We start from the raw sequence: 21336 nt of genomic DNA, 5'->3' as shown, positions 1-21336 counted from the left end.
CTAACAATAATATCTAAGTTCAAAATAAAATCTAACAAATTGAAGAGAGTAATAAGAACAAAGTAGATTGAACATGCAACAATAATTAACCAAGATTAAAAGAGAAATATATAATTCAAAGTAATTAAAAAAACAGAAAATAAAGAGTAAGAGATAGAGGAAAGAGATTACTAATGAAGCTTCAAGGTTGAGAAAATGTTGAAAGTGAGAATACAAACTTCAATTAATCTACTTCAATGATTGAGTTGAGAGAAACTAAGCTAATTAATAAGAGTTTAGAGAGTTAAGGGACTAAGGAGACTAAAGGGAAGAAGGTGATCTTCTTTATAGAATAATAGAATAAGAAATTAAGATTTGACACATTCTCCAGAAAGTTCATAGTTGAACGCCAAAACCTAATCGAAGTCAAACGTAAGCGATTGGCTCTTTCACCTAACTCATGTGCATGTTTTTGTTTTTATTCTTTCATTTATGCGCTAAGCATGTGTACGACACCAAAATTATGGACGTACTTGTACTACTTATAAGGAAAAATCTTTAATAAATAACTTGTTAATTTAAGAACAAAATTAGTTTGAGATGTATGAGTTTCTCCGATAATACTTTGAACTTTTAAACATTGCATTAATTTTACTCGTATAAGATTTATGGGAAGAAACTGTGACGTTAATATGTAACCATCATCATAGTTGTAGTTTGCATGTGTTAAATTGTGACTCGAAATCTAGTAGGGCTGACTTTAAATGCGGGATATCTCTCAAGGTACAAGTGATTTGAGATGATTTAAGTTGGAGATAATAACTTGTTTCAAAAATTTTCCAACAATAGGTCATATGCCCAATTCCGATAAGAAACAAGAAAATTATGGCCGTTTTACGAAAATCTGACGAAGCTGGAACATTGCGACGAGCAGGCGAGCTATACTTCTAGGCGAGTGAGCTATAGCTCGGCCCTATGAAGACTTGCGGCAAGCTTGAGCTAGCTGTTGAGCTATAGCTCAGTAGTTTGATTATTCTAGGATAACTTATAGAATATTTTCAAATATTTAATCTTTTCTATGACAACTATTTAAGTATACTTGGGAACAATTTAGGATTTTATTAGAGTTTCCTTGTGTCATAAAAGGACCCTTTAGTTGATCAATTAGATCATACCTTTTGAGCCATTAGATTACGACTCCCTGTATTATTCTCTCGTTCTTTCTTTAATATAGTGAATAAGCTCTCGAATCCCTTACCCGTGGATGTAGGTCTAAAACTGCGTAAATCTTTGCATTGTGTTATTTGTTTATCTTCTTTATGTTATTCTCGTTCTTATTTTTCATTAACTTGTTCCACATTAATCAAACACGACTACAAAGTATTCTTTTGTTATTCTTTAGGTTAAAAGTAATCAAAAAGAATAACAAAAACCTACAAAGTCATGTCCTAAAGAATAAATGTAATCTCCTTTTGAGCTTATGAGCATAACACAACAAACAGAACATAGTAGAGTAGATATTATTATTATTATTATTATTATTATTATTATTATTGTTATTATTGTTGTTGTTGTTGTTATTATTGTTATTATCATTAATGATAATAATAATAATAATAATAACAAAAACCTACAAAGTCAATCAATTTACAAGAAATTAGTTGAGAGCCGAGACACAATCTGAGCCTCCCACCCCCTCTAGCTATAGCGAATCTGATCCTGGTGAAGATGTGAGCAACTACAAGAGCACTAATATCCTAGGGAACGCCTGAACCATTTTTAGCAAAGCAACAACATCCTTCTCTAATTCCCAGAATAAAAAAAAAGAAAAAAGGAAGAAACCCATAGCCAATAGCCCTGCAATGCGTCCTATACTTGTCCTGCTTCCGTTGAGTCGCAACTAACGCAACACGATCAGGAACGAAGTCAGACAATCCTGATTGTGTCAAAGGAGAAGATCCCGTAAAGTCAACACATACATCAAGGCATCTGTCCTAGGAATAAAGCAATACATCCGCTGGTCGAAGAGCCCCATCGTTTCCTTCGGTCAACCCAACGTTAACCTCCTTTCGAGCAGAAATCACGGACCGAAAACAAATATCAACAAGGGTATCATGAACAACATTATGTTGATGTTCAATACCCACCATCCCATTATTATTATTATTATTATTATTATTATTATTACTAACAAAAACCTATAAAGTTAATCAATTTACAAGAAATTAGTGGAGAGCTGAGGTACAATATGGGCCCTCCTTTAACAAGTGGCGGAGCCAAGGGGGGCTGGTGGAGGCCCGACCCCCGTGGCCCAAACGCCAATTCTTTTATCTTTCACTGCTGGCCCCATTTAAAATTAGGTTAAATAGTAAATGTTTCTTACAGTAATACACCAAAAAAATTATAGCTTAGTGGTAATTCATATCGTTGCAATATGCTATTTTTTTCCCTCTGATTATGTATTTTAGTACGTACTCCATACTAATGTTTTTTTTATTAGTTCTCGCATATTTTCTTTGGTTACTACATCTTTCATTTAATTAATTTTGCCCATTTACTATTTTATTCCAATATTTTATTCATTTTTCTTGATTTTACTTTTGAACCACTACTTATAATCATATTATACAAATTAACCATTGATAACTTTAATATTACCCCTGTTTCTTATTATTTGCAACAAAAGCGGTATTATTGTGAGATATAAAAAAATTCCTTTGGTGCAAGTCATAAGAAACAGATGTATTAATAATTATTAAAAGTTAAAATAAGTGGTTTTAAAAATATATATGATCAAATAAAGGTAATTGTATTAGTGCATGAACAATAATTTAATAATGAAAAAAACGTACAAAATATAATATGGAGTACTATTTTATTTGTATAAGTTTCGCCCCCCTTAGGTTTCAATTCCTGGCTTTGCCCCTGCTTCCAGCTATAGCGAACCCGATCCTGTTAAAGATTTGAGCAGCTGCACGAGCACCTATATCTAGAGTCCTTGCAAGCGCCTGAACCTGCTTCAGCAACTCAACAACATCCTTCTCTAATTTCCCCCAATGAAGAAAAAGAGAAGGGAATAAAACCATAGTCAGTAGCCTTGCAACACGCCCCATACTTGTCCTGCTTTCGCTGAGCAGCAACCGACACAACATGACCAGGAACAAAATTAGCCATCTTTGATAGTGTTAAAGGAGAAGACCCCGTCAAGTTAACACACACATCCAGGCTTCTATCGCAAGAATAAAGCAACACATCTGTAAGTCGAAGATGAGCTCCATCGTTTCCTCCAGTCAACCCAACATTATACTCTTTCGAGCAGAAATCCTGAACTGAAAACAAATATCAACAAGGATATCGTGAAATTATAATTATTATTATTATTATTATTTTATTTTTATTTTATTATTATTATTATTATTATTATTATTATTAACATTATCAATGCCTTTTTTGTGCGGCTGACCACACTATATGGCCATTTGTAAAAGAATTACAAAGTAACTCGACCCCTACATAAATGCCCTTGGTGCAAACCCTATAGTGGGGCTTTTTAGAGTTGATTGGGGCCTAAATTCCAAGAAACCCTAAACACGACTCATTTACAATAAATCTTAAACCCTTTAACGAGGAATCAAATCCCCATGACTAACCATCCCTTAATCTCCTCATTCCTCACTCAACTTATTGCACTTATGATAGTTGTGAATTAGGCTTGAATTTTTGACAAAACAAATGATATAATGCTATAAAGGGTTAAAATAGTGATAACTTGATATTCGATATGATTTTAGGGTGATTTTGAACTTTGTTTCCTTGATAAAATGATGTTTTGGTTCACTTTTACTCTATTATTATGCAAATTTTGTGTATCCTATGCTTCACGAGTTGTTATTGTTTTTGTTGAGTTTTTAGGTCCAATGACGATCATTTAAAACATATGGATGTTGAACCAAGGATAGAAGCTAAGACAAACAAGCAAACCAAAGAAAAGGTGAAGAAAAGGGCCTAAGAGAGCCTGCACGGCCATGTCATACCTTTCACGTTCGTGCAGGAGTGTTTTAAGACGATCAGAAGTTTCTGCTTGTGGCATTCAAAGCTTGCACGACCGTGCAGAGTTAGGCACGTCCGTGCAGGATACTCAGCACGTCCGTGCAGGATACTCAGCACGTCCGTGCAGCTTGTCCAGCCCAAATCAGTTTCACAACTGATTATGCATTTCAAGGCCTTTACGTCTGTGCCATACTTGGCACATCCGCGCAAGATTTCCATGCCAAAACAGGAACAAACTGCTTCTAATCCTCTGTCTTTGCATAGGGTGGCACGTCCGTGCAACTTAGGCTGCACGTCCGTGCCAAGCCTGGCACGTCCGTGCAAGCCTGCCCGAATCTTGTTTCTCCGTCTTTTTTATTTGGGGGTCTTATAAATAACCCCTTGAGCTCATTTGTACATCATCCAAGTTTTTAGAGATTTTCTCTTAGTTTGTAATCTTAGAAACACAAAAACTCTCAAATCATTAGTTATCTTAATTATTAGCTTGGAAATTTCAATCTCAATCATTGTAGAAGATAAATTCCACCATTGTTATTCAAAGCTGAAGCTTATGGTAACATTTCTTACTCTTCTCTTCCATTTTAATTGCTTTAATTGCTAAATATTTTCTTAATTCTTGTATGCTTAGATTGTTATTTAGCTTAATCTTTAGTCTAAATCTTGTTCATGAATTCCTTGAATTCTTAATTGCTTTTAATCTCCATGGATTGTGAGTAGTCTAATTTTCTAGGGTTTGGGTAAAACCTTCACTGTAGTCACTAATTACTTGTTGCATGTGCTAATTTGGTAGTTGTTGGGTGTTAATTAGTTGAGCTTAAGTGGTTTAATTGCTTAGTTCTTGTATATGGAGATTGCTAGAACTATTTACCCAAGCTTTCTCAACGAAGGATCGAGATGAATTTGAGTTAGCTCCCTTATGCTTAATTGACTTGAAATGCCATGAGAATAAGAATTTCAAGTCAAGGGAATGTTTTTGTCATCGTAATTATGCTTTAATACTTGTTTTATGCTTTGTGACCACAAGAGTAGGTTGTATTCATAATTCAAGTAATTAATCCATCTAGTTTGAGAGAGTAGTTGGATGCTTTAGATGACTTCCCCTATATTTTCATTTTAATTTACCTTGATTGTTACACGCTAATTGTGATTTGTGATGAAGTTGAGTGGTATAACCCGAGCCCTAGAACCCTCTAATTATTGTTAATCTCCTCTTAGTGTTAGTTGATTTAATTAGTAGAAGTTACTGAAACCAACCCAATTTCGACTTCATTTAGCTTATTTAAACGATATTATCTCGGTGATTGATTCAACGCCTCCTTTAGGTACGACCCTTTCTTACCCTTGCTATTAGCTAGTGAGACCAAGATAGGACTTTATCTTTGGTAGGCTTGACGGCCTATCAAATAGTTATAGCGATTTAAGAAAATAATGGTCAAGTGTTGCACTAAAAAAACCTCGAGAAGATATATATTTTTTTAAGGTAAGGAGAATGAACCTAACTGTACCTTAACCTCTACAGGTTTTTGGTCTGATATATGCAGGTTAGAGACTTTAAGAGTGAGGGGAAAATGGTAAGAGATCTTCTTTCTTAAAGTGTCGTTACCCTATTCTCAAAATTGGAAGATAGAATCCTTACAATTATATTAAACTTTTTTTTTTAAAGGAACAATTAGATTAAACTTAGTTTAGTAATTGGTGGGGCTTTATAGGCTTAGCTTTACCAATTGGTCTTGTATGGACCCGGTCTACAATAAATTATTGTAGCCCCAAAATTTGACACTTTCAAATAATATAATCACATTCTGTATGATATAATCACCTTTTTAGATGATATAATTATCTTTTTGTGAGTCATATTTTTGAATTATATAATCTCATATTAAACCATTTAATGAGATTATATAATTATCTGTAGGATGATAAAATTTAAAAAACATGTTTTGAATGATGTAATTTACTATTTGATACTTTTTATAATGATAAATTCACTTTTTGAGTTATATATTTACATAACAGTTTCAAAATGATATAATCACTTTTGTAGTAATATAATCACATCTCGTATGATATAATCACATTCGTATGGTATATAAGAAGGTTGAGTCTACAATAAGTTATTGTAGATCGGGTCTATTCTAGTTTTTGTATAGCTTTACGTGTGCCGTAAAATACAAAAAACATAAATGTAAAATAAAAAAAGAAAAGAAAAAAAAGAATGGTTCCTAATTTATGTTAAAACAAAAAGAAAAAGAAAAAGAAAAAGAAAAGAGTGGTGAAGGGTGGCGGCGCGGGATGAGCAAGACATGGAGACAACCAAAGGAGAAAGGAATAAATGAAAGATATGCTTCGCATTTGTGGAAACTACTTCCTCTTTAGGAAATACATTTCAAACTCCCATTATTTTCTACATCAATTAAATAAAAACCCACAAATTCTCCTTTTATTTTCATTTTCTTTTCTTTAATATTTTTAATTTTTTGTGGCTGTCTTCTTCATTGTTATCACTTTCATCAACCCACCCACCACCTCCGCAGCCTTCGCTTTCTCCTACCTCCTCTCTCTTTCTCCCTTCCCTTTGCTTTTACTGCTGCTCTCTTCTCGCATCGCTAACACAAAACGTTAATCAATTTTAGGAAAATGATATACATAGCGCTAACATAACAATCTAACACAATATTACTACCTTGTATTTGTGTGTACCTCTCATTATCTCCCAAATCTTGCAATTAGATTCGGTGTAGACAAAATCTAGGCCCCCTTTGTCCCCTCCTACTTTTATTCCTCTCTCTCTTAGTCTTACACCCTTTCAATCCTAAACTTACCTCAAAGGGCTCAAACTATGACAATCCTTGTAATAACTAATAAGCTATCGCAGTTATTCTGAAACGGTGGGAGTATAACATCGCAGTTATTCTGAAACGGAGGGAGTATAACATCTCGTTGACCCGTGTCAACTTTGTCCTCCTTTTCCTCTTTTGAAGTTTGTTCCAAATTCTTAGATCCGTCACTACTCATTTGGTATTAGTGGTGATTATAAACTAAAGTCAACACTTATTTTAGAATTTTTCCGATTATAGAAACCTTTGATTATTTCTTATTACTCAGTTTTTTTTATTTTTATTTTTATTTTTCAATCATCTAAAAATAGTAAAGAAATCTTTGCAACAATATATACTTTCCTCTTTTAGCTTTTGGTGTTATGGATTCTTATATAGAACCCCAATTCCTTAGTCATAATCATCATCATCAACAACAGCAGAATAATTCCGGGTTATTGCGATTTCGCTCTGCTCCAAGTTCTTTATTCAATGAATTAACCCAAAATTCCAGTGATTCTGAGAAGTTCAATGGCAGAATTACAGATGATTTTTTTGAATCATATGAAAGAAAGCCTCAGAATCTAATGGTAGGCAGCGGCGGCGGTGGCGGTGGCGAACAGAGTAGTCAGTTACCTCCTCAATATCCGAAGATAAATACCTCAAGTTCAATGGATCGATCAACAATCAATCTCTTGACGACGAGACAGGGTAATTGTGGTTTGAATCTTAATCGCCAGAGTAGCTCCCCTGCTGGATTCTTCAATCATCTTAATAACACCCAAAATGGTAACTATTTCTTAATTTGTTTTTGGTAAATTTTTGCAATATTAATTTAAGTTTCCAGATTGAGTATTGGTGTTGTGTTACTCCGTATGTATTACGGAGTATATTTGTTCGGATTTAGTTGTCACGGTGCCTGTGAGGAAATTTCAATGCAGAGAGAGAGACCCACCTTGTTTAAAAAATTATTCATTCTATATTACATCATCAGCTTAGTAATTAATACCAAAAGTAAAGAGTGAATATTAGCAATAATAGTGTGAATGCTACCTAGCTTAATTGTGTTAGCCAGTTTTAATTGATTAAAGTCTTGAAGAGTGATTTATAAAATTGCAATCAAGATCAAATTTCGTCTACTAGTCTATATGACCATTTTTGAAGACTCGCTCTAAAAAAACAATAATAATAATAGTGGGTACAGGGTAAGGTCACTAATTAAGATGTACAGTACATAGTACAACAGAGTTAATTGTATATCCTTATCCTGCCGCCTTAAGATAGGGGCTTAATATTGCTATTTTTTTTAGATTTATTTTTAAGTCTTGGGTATTGCCTTTTAAGAATTTAAATCATTGTCTGATCCAGGAATTTTACATAGTGTGGACCGTAAACTGTAATTTATTTCAATGGAAGCAGGCAAAAACAAAAAATCAATTAACAAATCAGAAAAAAAAACCCTTTATCTAAATGTGAAAAACCAACTCTGCTTGCCCATTTTCTATGTTATTAGTTACACAACTTTAAAATTTTCTGGGCTTGGGGTGGAACATGGCCCTAGTAGGTCCGTCCTTGAATCCGTCTATGCTTTAACCAACTAAAGTACTACATCCATTTCATATTATTTAAAATGATTTGACATAAAGTAGATAGGAAAAATGTCTAATAATTGCAATTAATATGAAACTGAGATCATATAATTTTTAAACAAAATTTTTTACTAAAGTATTTTATATGACTAATCATTGCAATTAATGTGAAATTGTGATTATATAATTCTTAAACTAAAGTACTACCTCCATTTCATATAATTCTTAAAAAAAATTTTTTACTGAATTGTTTTATATGACAGTTTTATCTTATTTTGTGGAGGACGCTAGTTTTTGGTGTTCAATAGAGGGTCCACTAAAATCTGTTCTTGCTCTTTATTTTGTACTGTGCCTTATTTGAAATTTTAGTTGTATAACTCCAAACTATATTGACTTGACATGTTTGACTATAACTCCAAAATATTGTTATAATAATAAAACTGAAAAAATGAAGTACTACTGTAGGCAGGAGGGAGACATTGGAGAAGAGTTTAGGCTAATTGCAATGTATAGAATTTAGTATATCTTGAGGCAAAAATAAGGAAAGCTGCTAGGTTAATCTTAAGTTAAAGAAGGCCCGAGAAGGCGTAAACGCGTAACAAAAAATGTTACTATAAATAGATAAGATGCAAAAGGTAGAAATGAGTTTTTATAGTAACATCAAGGGAGTTCAATAAATTATTAAACAGATTTCTTATTCTATCCTTGTTTTGAACCTTTGCTTATGCACCATTTATCTTTAGCTATTAATCTTATTTCATGCAATATCTTAAGTTGGTCATGTTACTATTTTAGCATATCTTATTTCATGCAAATTGGGTGTTTGGTTAGAGAATGATTTTTGATTAGCAGTTTGAGCTTATCTGAAATCGTACTTAATGACAGTGCTTGGATTATGTTGAGAATATAATTCCGTATAAGCATTATGTGAACGTAACTTGCTACAAGTAGAGTAATTTTTCGATGCATCTACCTCTAATCTGTGTCTTCTTAACGAAGTTCTGCTAGGTATGTTAATGTAGATGTCAAGTATTATATTAATTATGTTGTTGCTAAGCTCTTCACGAAAACTTCTAGGGTACACAATTATGAGGGGTATCGGGAACTTCAGAGTAGGGAACGGTACTAGTGGTGAATCTAGTCCTCGTGCAAGTAGGCTGAATATGAGCCTTATGCCACGAATTCCTGAGCTAGGAAATGAAATTGTAAAGGAAACAAGTGCAGATGAAGGGAAGTTCAGAAACCACGAAAGTGATGCAGGGTTTGACAGTACTAGTCCTACAGGATACCCTTTCGTTCCTTGGAATGATTCTACTTCAGATGCATCTCTTCATCTTTCTGAGGTAAACATCTTAACATAGGAATGTTCCCTTCTTGAACTTAACTCATAGTAGCACTCTAATATTGATGCTCAAATGATTACTAGAATGGTGGTATCACAAGCCGATCTGCTGGATTGACACATCATTTGAGCTTGCCAAAGACTTCAGCTGAGATGGCTGCTGTCGAGAAGTTGCTACATTTCCAGGACGTGGTTCCTTGTAAGGTCAGAGCGAAAAGAGGTTGTGCAACACACCCTAGAAGTATCGCTGAAAGGGTAAGCTTAATACGATCATTAGTTGTAATGAAATTAATCATGATACTGGATAATGACAATTATATGTCTGATTTCAGATGAGAAGAAACAGGATCAGTGAACGAATGAGGAAATTACAAGACCTCGTTCCAAACATGGACAAGGTTGGTCCATGTAGAATTTGCTTCCAAATTAACATGTTTCTGCTGTAAATGCCTATTAATATTTCTGTTTTCTGATATAGCAAACCAATACATCGGACATGCTGGATTTAGCTGTTGATTATATCAAAAATCTTCAAAATCAGTATAAGGTAACAAGAGCTTGTTCTCCTAATTCTCTTGTAATCAGATGCACATTGGATTTGTATTCTCTTTCAATTATTAGGTAAATAATCTGGCTAGCTAATAGAGGGCGAAATGCCAATAGTGCCATAGCAATTTGCTCATCAAGAGTCTTAAAGACATCGCTCCTTTCTAGAAGCCTAATAACTAGCTCTGCAAATGGATAATTTCTTGTAAACAACCAAAATGATCTTGGGGTGTTGTATCCAACTTATAATGACAGTATCCGTCTGTTTGCAGGTTTTAAGTGACAGTCGAGCCAAGTGCAAGTGTGTTATCTAAATCAGCAATTCTCAACAGCATAGCATAGTAATAATTAATCTTATTCCCTTGCAAATCGATGCACTTAGATGGATGATCAAGAGGAAGCAGTAGCAGCATGGTAGCATATATACATATACTCAGTAATATGTAGGGTATTTTCAACTGTACTTCAGGTTCCTTTCTGCTCTCGTCCAAAGGATGTGGAGGATCTTTGATACCTTGTTAGCAGTGTAGATTTTGTTGAATTGTTATTGCTAAATTTCCATGTATGTGGAAGAAAAAAATAAGGATCATAAGTATGCAATTAATCTGTATAGAATCTAGCAATTTCCTTACTAGGGATTTACGTATCTCAATAATAGGATAATTTATTATTATAAATTTTCCAATTTTGATATCTTTGAGGCATTATCAACTTGCTTAGCCTTTGCAACTAACTTGATGATTGAAGCAATGAAAGTTTAAGAAAACAAGAACCTTGATAAGTACATAGTTTGATTGCTGTCTGGTTGGTGGACTAACATGACATCATGGTATGAAAGACTAGAACAACATATTGTATTCCGTCTCGCGGTCCCTTATTGCATCAGGTCATTGACTTTTCGCGGTCTCTAAATATGTAACTGATCGATATAAAATAAATACAATTATAAAAACTCACCCATTTACAATATTTTATTGCATAACCAACCCCAAATAACCGATTATGAGAATAACCAGGTAATTGAAATATTCCCTCAACTTTTTCTCTCTCTTCAATTTTTTATTATTTTTTCACTTTCTCTCTCCTAATAACCAACCCAATTAGTTAACCATTGGGCATGCTCTAAGCTTAAGAGATGATTGCATTTTATATTCTACTTTGATCACTAGTAATATACTTAATTATTTATGGATGTCACTAAAATTATAAAGCTTTACAAATTAATCAATATTTTTAGTTAAATTACCTTAGCTTTCCTAGATGTCTACCTTTTTTTAGGGCACGATTCAATAGGGCAATAGTACGGAGTAATATGTATGTTTCCATATTAGACTAGATAGATCTATGGAGTTGGTGAAAGAAACGTAACACATCTTGCTATTGCTAAGCATAGCACAGTTACATTGTCAATTGGTTTGAGGACTAACCTTTTTAATTGGATCATATTCAGGTTTGAATTTTTTCGGTTGGGTCATTTCGAAATATAGGTCGAAGTACTTAACTTGATTTAGAAAAGCAAGTTTATGGCTACTGATTGGGTTCTAATGCTTATTCATTTTATATATTATTTCCTTGTTATTGTAAAGTTGCCTTTTCAATTTCTTTTTCAATGCTCTTTCCTTAAATCTTTGATTTACAAAAATAATCCAGTAAAAATAGTTGCCAACTAGTCAAGCTCACGCGCTAAAAAACATTATGTCAATTTAAGCTGAATGCATGAGTCCACACCATAATTGACACACAAAAAATGCACAATCGAAGCAAACCAACTAGGCCAAAACATGATAAGTTTTTCAATAAATAAAAACTAATAATTTAACTCGCGTTCAAATATGATCAATTTTGAATCCAAATTTCTAAATCAAGTCAAACTTGGATCACAATATCGAAACCTTAAATATTGGTCATGTTGGCATATAAGCCCTTAAAAGAGAAGTCAAATTACAAATTGGGCTTCACATTATAATTAATTAAAAGAAGAAAATTAAATTAATTTAGAGTTACGCAAATGTAATGATCCTCCACTCTAAAAATGTTCCAATGGAAGGTAGGAAAAAGCCGTTAATGGGTCCCGCTTCAGCCGTTGCTCGCTCTCTTTTTCTCTCTCCTCTTTTCCAGTTTTCCAATTGATCCTCTTCTCTCAACAAATTCATCAAATTTTCTCAATTTTTATTTGATCCTCAAACCCTAACCCTATTCTATCGATCGAACCATCTGCCATTTTTTTAACTTGAATTTGATCACAATTTACCCAGAAATTTTGGTTGTTTGATTTTCGATCTTGGTGTAAGAATTGATTGCGTATAATCCTAATACTGCGATCATTTATAAGCGAATTTGATAATATTTTAAGGGGATTGGATTAGATTTTTGAAGATTATTGTTTGATCGAAAAAAAGAATGTCGAATTTATATGGAGATTTTAATCAGAAAATCGATTATGTTTTTAAGGTGGTATTAATTGGGGATTCAGCTGTTGGGAAATCCCAGCTTTTAGCTCGATTTGCGAGGAATGAATTTAGTGTTGATTCGAAAGCAACAATTGGGGTTGAATTTCAGACAAAAACCCTTGTGATTGATCAAAAGATCGTCAAGGCTCAGATATGGGATACTGCTGGCCAAGAAAGGTTTGCAAATTTCATTTTCTAGCTTATTATTTTGTTAATATTTTTCATGTTGAAAAATTTCATTTTATGATCAATTGTAAAATGCCCATTTTGTAGGTTGATCATCATTTTGTTGCTTTTCATTTTGATATGATCTTTGTTTTTATTGATGTTGTTGCTGCTGCTGCTGTATGTTTGTGGCTTATAAAAGTATGGTGTAGAATTGCAGCAATTGTGGCCTTGTTTAGCTTTTTCAAGGATTGTTTTTAGGTGATGATTAGGGGATTGTAGTTAGCTATTTGATGTTACCTTCATCTTTTGTTTCGATTTAATTTGGGTGTGTAATTTTCATATATTATTAGGATGTTTGAGTTTATTCAAATGTGGGTTTGTTGAGTTGGAATGAAGTGCTCAAGTTGCAAAGAAAATTGAATATTTACTTGATTTGATACGTATGGGTTAATCATTATAATGTCTTAGTTCTTCTCTTTATACTGCTGATTTTATTAGAATGCTAGTCGAACAATGTTATCAGCCTTTTGCCTCACTCTGCATGTGTTTAAAGTTCGTAATAGAATTCGAGGTGAAAATATACTCAATGGTGAAAGAGAAGTTAGGTGAATGATAGTTGGATAACGATTTGACTTTTGGGTGGTAAGTGGATATACATCATGACTATTTATGATGTTGAATTGTAAATTTATACTCGCCATGATATAAGCAATTTAGTTCTCATTCTATCAACTTTTTTGCTATTCGTGATGAAGTACCCTTTGATCAAATGTTTTTGTGTGATGTTGATACACAACATGTGATTTATGTGGGGAAAAAAGATTTTGATAAGAGAAAGCTGGATACGGGTCTCTGTGTCTTTTTAGGAAAGCGAAGTGCTACCGTATCTTGTAATTATCTGCTCAATAGATTTTGTTGGTAGCTAGAAATATGGTCCTGGTTTATCTGTTTGTTTGGGCTATATATGGCCTTCATATTACCTTGGTATTGTGCACATGTTTTATGTGCTCCCTCTTTAAGTTGTTATCAGTTTTCATTATTTTAAATTGCTTCTTTTGTTGCGATAGTCTTTAGAATATATATGTAGTGATAATTTACCAGAAAAAAGAAAACTACTTATCGGTCATTTCACTTGTTTGTCTACACTAGTATGGGGCCATGATCTAAGGATTTTGTTTGGACATTCTCTAGAGGATCAAAATGTTGATGGCTTTATATTATTGCATCTTTTTGTTCCTCTCTTCATTTTGTGACTCTTCATCTTACTCGCTAATGTTCTCTAGCTCTTTTGAGGAGGTTTCTGAGAATTTCTTCTCTTTTATGGGTTTTGGACCTGTGGTTGGGGCCTTCTGGGTTTGGAAAAGAGGGGGGGGGGGTGTTTGACTGGGTAATGATGTCGCTTTTAGCTGTGATTCACTTTGTTCTCAGCATCAACAACTTGTTCTACTTAGCAATAAAATTTTAATTAACAATATTTGGATCCTCTAAAGAATGTCCAAACAAAATCCTTGACAATGAAATTAATTTCCAACATAGCAAGATGCTGACAGTTATTGTTCCATGCTTTGGTGCTGTATGCAAACACCAATTAGCCCTTATAGTCTTATTCCACTTAGTGAAAAAGTAATTGCCAAATTTTTTTTTTTTTTGAAAGACAAGTAATTGCCCACATTTGAAATCTCCTGTAACTTTTTTTTGAAAGCAGGGTAATGAATACTGGGAATTTTTCCTTAAACAGCTGTAGAGATCTAGTTACCAGAATCTCTTTCTCCTCCGTTGCTGGACATTTATCAGCTCTCAGTGTTTCCTAATTTCTCACTCCTTCCTTGTCTATGACAACCAATTTTGTTCATCCTATTACTGAAATTCAAGCTTTTTATTTTGTATGTCAATCAGTGTTTCCTATTGTGCTTCCTTTCTTATCTACTTACCATGTTCTGGAACGTGCATACAAAATACAAAATTTGATACCATTGATCATAGGGATTGTTTAACCAAAAGTGATTTATATTGCATAATTGTTTCGAGTACTAGAATGGCAGAACGTATGCTTTCCAGCTAACACTAGTGTCACATAATGCAGTCTTAGATCTGGATATTAGATTGGCATTATTTAGTCATTAAACATGCAGACAGTATCACAATGAAAGAGGACGATGCTTGAAAATATTGAAACAAGGATGAAAACATGTAGTTTAGTGTAGTGGAAGATGAAGCTTCAAATTGAGTAAAAGTTGATGAAAATTATCATCTAGGATATTCACCTTTTACTCTCCCATAGTCCCATCTCTTTCAATTCCTTCATTCAAACACACTGTAAAAGATTTGGTTAAAAGTTTATTATAGTTGATGAAAACATCATCTAGGATTTTTTTTTCTCTTTATCCAGTGACACTTTATGGGAGTTTGATGAGCACCATTGCACCAACCACCAAGGCAGCAATTCAGAAAAATAAAAATTAAAAATCAAAGGAAAACATGTTTTGATCTCAAGTTCTCAACTCTAGTTTTAGTTGAGAGTTCTCGCGTGAAAATAAGGATTATTTGCTTGGTGTTTTTTTGTTTGTTTGTTTTTTTTCTTTATGAGTGGTCATCTGAAGTTAATTGGTGCAAAGTTCATTCTAGAAATTCTCCTTTGGATGTTCAGGAGGTTATTTTGATGGTTGTGATGATTGTATGGAATTATTCACGATCTCCATCAAAACTTCTACTAAATTAGTTTGTTATTTATTAATGTATAAACATGTACTTGTTCTTTTTAGAGCTTCTTATGGCCGTATTTTAGCAAAGCTTTTAATGGTTATCTTAGCAAGAGTCTTACTTTCTTTTTCATTATAAAAAGTCTTGTATGTAAGCTTTGTCTGGTGTTGGTCAAGGTCTATTAACAAGGTGCTTACTTGAGCAACATAGTTATACAAACAAAATCCTTAGCTTTTTTAGTTTGGATACAATCACAGTCACAGTCACAGTCAGTCAATATTTCACACCATGGAAGAATACTTAGTGGTGACTGGTGACATGTAAAGGATCATGGTGTTGTGTCAGTCTGATTGATTATATATCAGTTATATCAGCTTTTTCAGTTTGTATAGGCCACCACAGCTCTGTATCAACAGTATCAGGTGATATGACAGAGTCCTTCACAACTTGAGAAGTTTTGATTCAGCATGTTTAATTGATACATATTGGCCTATATCCCATGTATCAATTAAGATACAAAGCCATGGTTTTTAGCTTGTGGAATGACAAAATGTTCCCATGATTCACTTGTACTTGCTGATTCCCTTTAGCTTTCTCATCTGCTCTTTGTATATGCTTTAATAATCATCTTAGCTTAAACCTTATGTATCAAACCTGTTAGTAATGTATGCTGTGGAAAATGAAAGAAAGAGGATGCCATTCCCATTTGTTGAATAACCCCAAATGTTTCTGTTTCTTGCTGATTTTTTTTTAAATGATTTTTGTTTAGCGTTCTCTTCTGCTAATCATCTCCCACATTCAGGTATCGAGCTGTTACAAGTGCATATTACAGAGGAGCAGTCGGAGCAATGTTAGTATATGACATGACCAAGCGCCAATCATTTGACCACATTGCTAGATGGCTAGATGAGTTGAGGGGGCATGCCGATAAAAATATCGTGATCATGCTTATTGGAAACAAGTGTGACTTGGCTTCTCTTCGGGCAGTGCCGGTTGAAGATGCAAAGGAGTTTGCTGAGAGAGAGAATCTTTTCTTTATGGAGACGTCTGCTCTAGATTCCACCAATGTTGAGACGGCTTTCTTAACCGTTCTGACTGAGATATACAGAACAGTCAGTAAGAAAACTCTTACTGTCAACGGTGATCATGATGCGAGCAGTAATGCAGCTCTTCTAAAGGGAACCCAGATTATTGTTCCAGGACCTGAGATAAATAACCAAGGGAAAGGAGGAGGAGGATGTTGTACTTGAACTGTCGCTTGGATTCTTTTTTCTTTTCAAAAATTTTTGGGCGTAAAAAACGGTTTTGACAGGGAGATTCTATAGCAAATAGTGACGAGCAATCGAATGAATTTAGGATGTTATTCTGTATAGATCTTTAAAATCTTCGTACAAGGATATATCTTCTTTCAGAAGATGATAACTGGTATGTATTTCAGGATTCTCATTATAGAAATTGTTTCAAAAATCAAAAAAACTTCAGGTCTTTTAGTGGATTTTAGGACATGAGAAATAGTTAAAAGTTTATACTTGTCTTCCCTGAATTATATCTTTGGGGTTAGTTTCATTAGTTTTCTTTTGAATGTAGGGGCTGTTAGCCTGTTACACTTCTGGATCATTTTGAGTTCACATTATGTATTATTGACTTATATAATATGCATCCGATATTGCTCAGATTTCGACAGCTTAATCTCAAATTTTTATTACTATTTTTTTTTTGACTATTGTCTCAAGTTTGTTCAGCTGCAGAACTGCTGGCTACTGCTACTGAATCATATTTCCAGTATGACATGAGAGAAAATATCCGCATGTGACCAAACCATCTGCTGCAATTGCATTGCTTATCTGAATCAAATCGTTGTAGTTATCTCATTTGGTGTAAAATTTGTAATACATTCATTTGGTTATGCTTCTTTATTTATCCTTTAACATGTGTTACATACTTTCTCTTCTCCAACCTGACCACCTATTCGGCTATTCCTCCACCCACGCATGGCTGGTGACTGCAAGCCACAACCACATTTTCCTTTTAATGAATTACCCTGAAATCAGCCACCTTCACTGTGTCAGCCAGTTCTCTCATCTTCCCTCTCTCTCCTCCATGTTGCCACCTTAGACTACTAGCCAACTGCGCCCAGGCTTGCCGCCTAACGCTGCCCCCTCTGCCCAAATGCCCAGGCTAGCGCCTGCACAGCCCCTTTTCCTTCAAAAACTTTCTCACTAAACCCTCGTAGGAGCTTCAATTTCCGGAAATTATGTTGGTGACAAGGAGAGCAGCGTGAGGAAGATTGTGGAAGATGAAGTTGGAGTAGTGTAGGATAAGAAATGGTGTGGTGTAGGATAGAGTAGGGAGGTGTTGGTAGCAAGAACGTGGTCGTGGTCGTCTCAGCTATTGCATTGGGGAGGTTGGTGCTGCTGCTATGAGAAATTGAGTGCATCTAGGCGCATAAGACCTATGTATTTGGCATGCACGTAGGGAGCAATCTAGGATTCGGTGGTACATTTTTTCTCTCTTAATGATACAGTGGTACATTTTTGTGTACTATTATGCATGTATAATGTACCATTAAAGTATAAGTTGTTTGAATAGTACTTTTTATGTACTATTATGCATGTAGTGGTACATTTTACCGTCATATTTTCCACCATCACGTTTTCATTATTTACAAAAACGCCATCCTATGTGCATGCTAAATACATAGGACCTATGCACTAATACTTTTCCTTCCTTTGCATTGCATCTCCCATCAGCAGATCTAGTATATATCTAACATTGTCTTCTTGTTTGGATCGATGCTATAGGTTTGTGTGGAGCATGCCCAGGTTAATATCTGATACAAACAAGGGTTGTTTGTATCAGGATAAATTCGACTTTTCGCATGTAAAAGTAAGGGTAATTTTGTTAACATTAGTTGGATGGACTTATGCTGTTAGATGGGCGTTAAGAGGATAACACTAACCATGGTTAGAGACTGAAAATCTCCAACAATAGTACACAAACTGGAATTTTGCATCTTCCGATCCGAAAAAATGAAAAGTCGAAGCCACCAATCGGCAATCGCCATGGCTCCATGCTTGAATGCTTGACATTACCTAGTAACTTATTGTCCCCTATCTTCTTCACCCTCTTTTACCTTTTCGGCGACGAATTTCTGACGGTTTCGCCGTCGAATTAAACGAAAAACCCTAGAAAAATTAGAGAAATTGGGGCGTGGTTAACCCTTAAGGGCAAGGTTTGCTTCCTTCTCCATTGAAGTTGTTCGTGCTTCTCGATTTCTCCATTAAAGGTTTTACAAAGCCATTTTCATGTACTATGTGAGCTTGCCTTTTTGTTTCTCTCTCATGACAAAGATGAAGACAATTGCAAGAGTGAGCTTAACTCACCCTCAAAGCTGGGTCAAGGTAGATGGATGGAGCAATAACGGCGTGAAGTGTTCTTTTTGAAGCCCATGTGCCCAATGTCAGAGCTTTTGCTGAGAAAACAATTGTTTATTGGTCCAGCACGAAAATCAACGGACTTTTATTAAAATTTTGCCACGATATAAACAATACTCGTTTATCATGGATATTAAGGGCATGTTCTCATACGTTGAAATTCAATTCAATTCAGTTCAGTCCAGCTCAGTCAATGAGAACATGTCCTAACTTGAATTTTCTCGTTTGTGTGAGGTTTAGTTAGTGCCATATTGGTCATTAGGTGAATCGCACTCTTTCATAACTTGAGCATATAATCCAAGTGTCTTACGCACAAACTTTCTCCTATACTTAATTTTGGGACATCATCATCATTTTACATTGGATTCTCTGTCTCTTAGAGTTGTGAACCTTAGTGCACAGATTATATCTTTATGTTACAACCTTTTGCCTTTTATTATGCTCCATATGATACTTATGATCCTTGTTAATACATTGACTTTATGGAACCTTATAGATCTGATTAGTGAAATTTCGTGAAACACTTTCTAATCATCCAAACAAACATAATCTCATACAAATTACTATGAATCATATAAGTAGTAAGATTACTTTTGATGTCCGTTAAAAAAAAAATATATATATATATACTTTTGATGCGGACTCTAGTTCTGTGTCCTTTTTGTCTTCCTTAGAGATCTAGAACTTCAATTGTAGTTCCTCAATTTGGTTCACAAGTAGGGGTTAGATTTCACACATATTGCTTTTATTGTGAGGGGTCCCCATTTGCATAACGGTTCAGGATTTTCTCTGAAGTTGTTAGTAGACAAAATGTTAAGATCAGAAAAAGATTATGAGATCCAAAGACCATTGTTACAATAACATAAACATAACTACATAACCTCTATTTATAATATAAAGGGAAATTTTGTAAAAAATAAAAAAAAAACTTTTTAAAAGCACCATTTTACAAAAAGAAAAACCTTATAAAAGCTTTTTGGGTAAAAAAAACCACCACGTACATTTTTTTGCGAGAGCAAACCTATTTCTTTAATTACCCTCTAATTAACTTAACTAGACTCTAATTTCTTTTTTTTTTCCTTCTAATTAACCTCTAACCCACCAAATTACTAAATAATTAGATTTAATTAATATATAAAAAACCACCACCCCCTCCCCTCCTCCTCCTCCTCCCTTTCCTCCTCCCCTACTCCCTCCTTCCTCTTTCCTCCTCCCATGGCATCAACCCCCTCCCCCACCGGACCCGCTGTCCACATCCCCCTCTTCGGCGACCTCCTCCACTGCCAGACAACCCTCTCTTTCCCCTAATCACTGCCCAACAACCCCCTCTTTGATTTTGAAAACCCTAGAAAATTGATTTGGGGGTTTTTAATTTTGTGCATCTTGCTTGCAATTGATGCTTGTTTTGGGTTGCTTATGTATGTATGTATGTGATGCTAGGGTGATTTAGAATCAAATGACAATCAATTTGGACTTGATTTGAGCATGTTTGAGTAAGTAAGAGACAAAAATTCAAAGGGGGTGGTGGTCGCCAATGGGGATTAGGGGAAAGGGAGGGTCAACCGGCGATGGAGGTAGATCGACAGAGGTGCCGGGATTTGGGCAGCGGGTCCGGTGGGTAAAGGGGTTGCTTCCAAGGGAGGAGGAAAGGGGGGAAGGAGTGGTTGGTTGGTGGTTTTTTTTTTTTTAATGTATAAATTAAATCTAATTATTAAGTAATTGGGTAGGATAGAGGTTAATTAGAAAAAATGGGAGAAAATTACAATCTAATTAAGTTAATTAGAGGATAATTAAGGAAATGGGTTTCCTCTCGCCAAAATAATGAACGTGGTGGTTTTTTTAAACTAAAAAGCTTTTAAAAGATTTTTTTTTCGCAAAATGTTGCTTTTAAAAGGTTTTTTTTTTTTTTTTTTTTTTTTTTTTTTTTTTTTTTTTTACAATTTTTTCTAATATAAATTAGGTTATTTGTAGAGAAATTTCTTATTTTAATAGGACTACATACAACTGGCCGCTACAACACTAGTTGGGCTTTTATCTATTATGATCCAATCCAATACTTGTTTGTGTGATACAAGGCTTAGATTTCATACTACTTCTGTTTTTTTATTATGTGCAATAAAGGAATATTTTATGTCTCACAAATAATACCCCTTTGTTACATATAATTAGAAACGGAGGTAGTAAATGGTGTCTAGGAAAACAAACTGTGAGCTCACAACCTACACTCTTGTAGTGTATTTTGTTGCTCTGTTTCTAGATGTG

General features: G+C 34.5%; 2 protein-coding genes across 2 annotated transcripts; both read left to right on the top strand.

Annotated features, from left to right (window-relative positions):
* Positions 1-6307: 6307 nt before the first annotated feature.
* Positions 6308-11026, top strand: LOC110691429 (transcription factor bHLH130-like). Its single transcript, XM_021868353.1, has 6 exons — positions 6308-7634; positions 9512-9777; positions 9861-10031; positions 10109-10174; positions 10255-10323; positions 10595-11026. Exons 1-6 carry the CDS (start codon positions 7229-7231, stop codon positions 10634-10636), a joined length of 1020 nt encoding a protein of 339 aa, XP_021724045.1. The 5' UTR covers positions 6308-7228; the 3' UTR covers positions 10637-11026.
* Positions 11027-12285: 1259 nt separating this feature from the next.
* LOC110691428 (ras-related protein RABA4d-like) lies at positions 12286-17315 on the top strand. The gene is made up of 2 exons (XM_021868352.1): positions 12286-12949; positions 16443-17315. The coding sequence occupies exons 1-2, from the start codon at positions 12723-12725 to the stop codon at positions 16888-16890; spliced, it is 675 nt and encodes a 224-aa protein (XP_021724044.1). The 5' UTR covers positions 12286-12722; the 3' UTR covers positions 16891-17315.
* Positions 17316-21336: the final 4021 nt, after the last annotated feature.

This window comes from Chenopodium quinoa, unplaced genomic scaffold (genome assembly GCF_001683475.1).
Source record: "Chenopodium quinoa cultivar QQ74 unplaced genomic scaffold, ASM168347v1, whole genome shotgun sequence".
NCBI lineage: Eukaryota > Viridiplantae > Streptophyta > Magnoliopsida > Caryophyllales > Amaranthaceae > Chenopodium > Chenopodium quinoa.
The sequence above is the reverse complement of the archived record's forward strand: the minus strand, read 5'-3'. Positions and strand labels throughout refer to the sequence as shown.

What these genes read in the sequence shown, in the direction of transcription:
- LOC110691429 (XM_021868353.1), top strand. Translation starts at nt 7,229, where the DNA reads ATGGATTCTTATATAGAACCCCAATTCCTTAGTCATAATCATCATCAT. An exon ending in CTAGAAGTATCGCTGAAAGG is followed by an intron (nt 10,032 to 10,108) that starts GTAAGCTTAATA and finishes GTCTGATTTCAG; the next exon opens with ATGAGAAGAAACAGGATCAG. An exon ending in ATCTTCAAAATCAGTATAAG is followed by an intron (nt 10,324 to 10,594) that starts GTAACAAGAGCT and finishes GTCTGTTTGCAG; the next exon opens with GTTTTAAGTGACAGTCGAGC.
- LOC110691428 (XM_021868352.1), top strand. Translation starts at nt 12,723, where the DNA reads ATGTCGAATTTATATGGAGATTTTAATCAGAAAATCGATTATGTTTTT. An exon ending in GATACTGCTGGCCAAGAAAG is followed by an intron (nt 12,950 to 16,442) that starts GTTTGCAAATTT and finishes TCCCACATTCAG; the next exon opens with GTATCGAGCTGTTACAAGTG.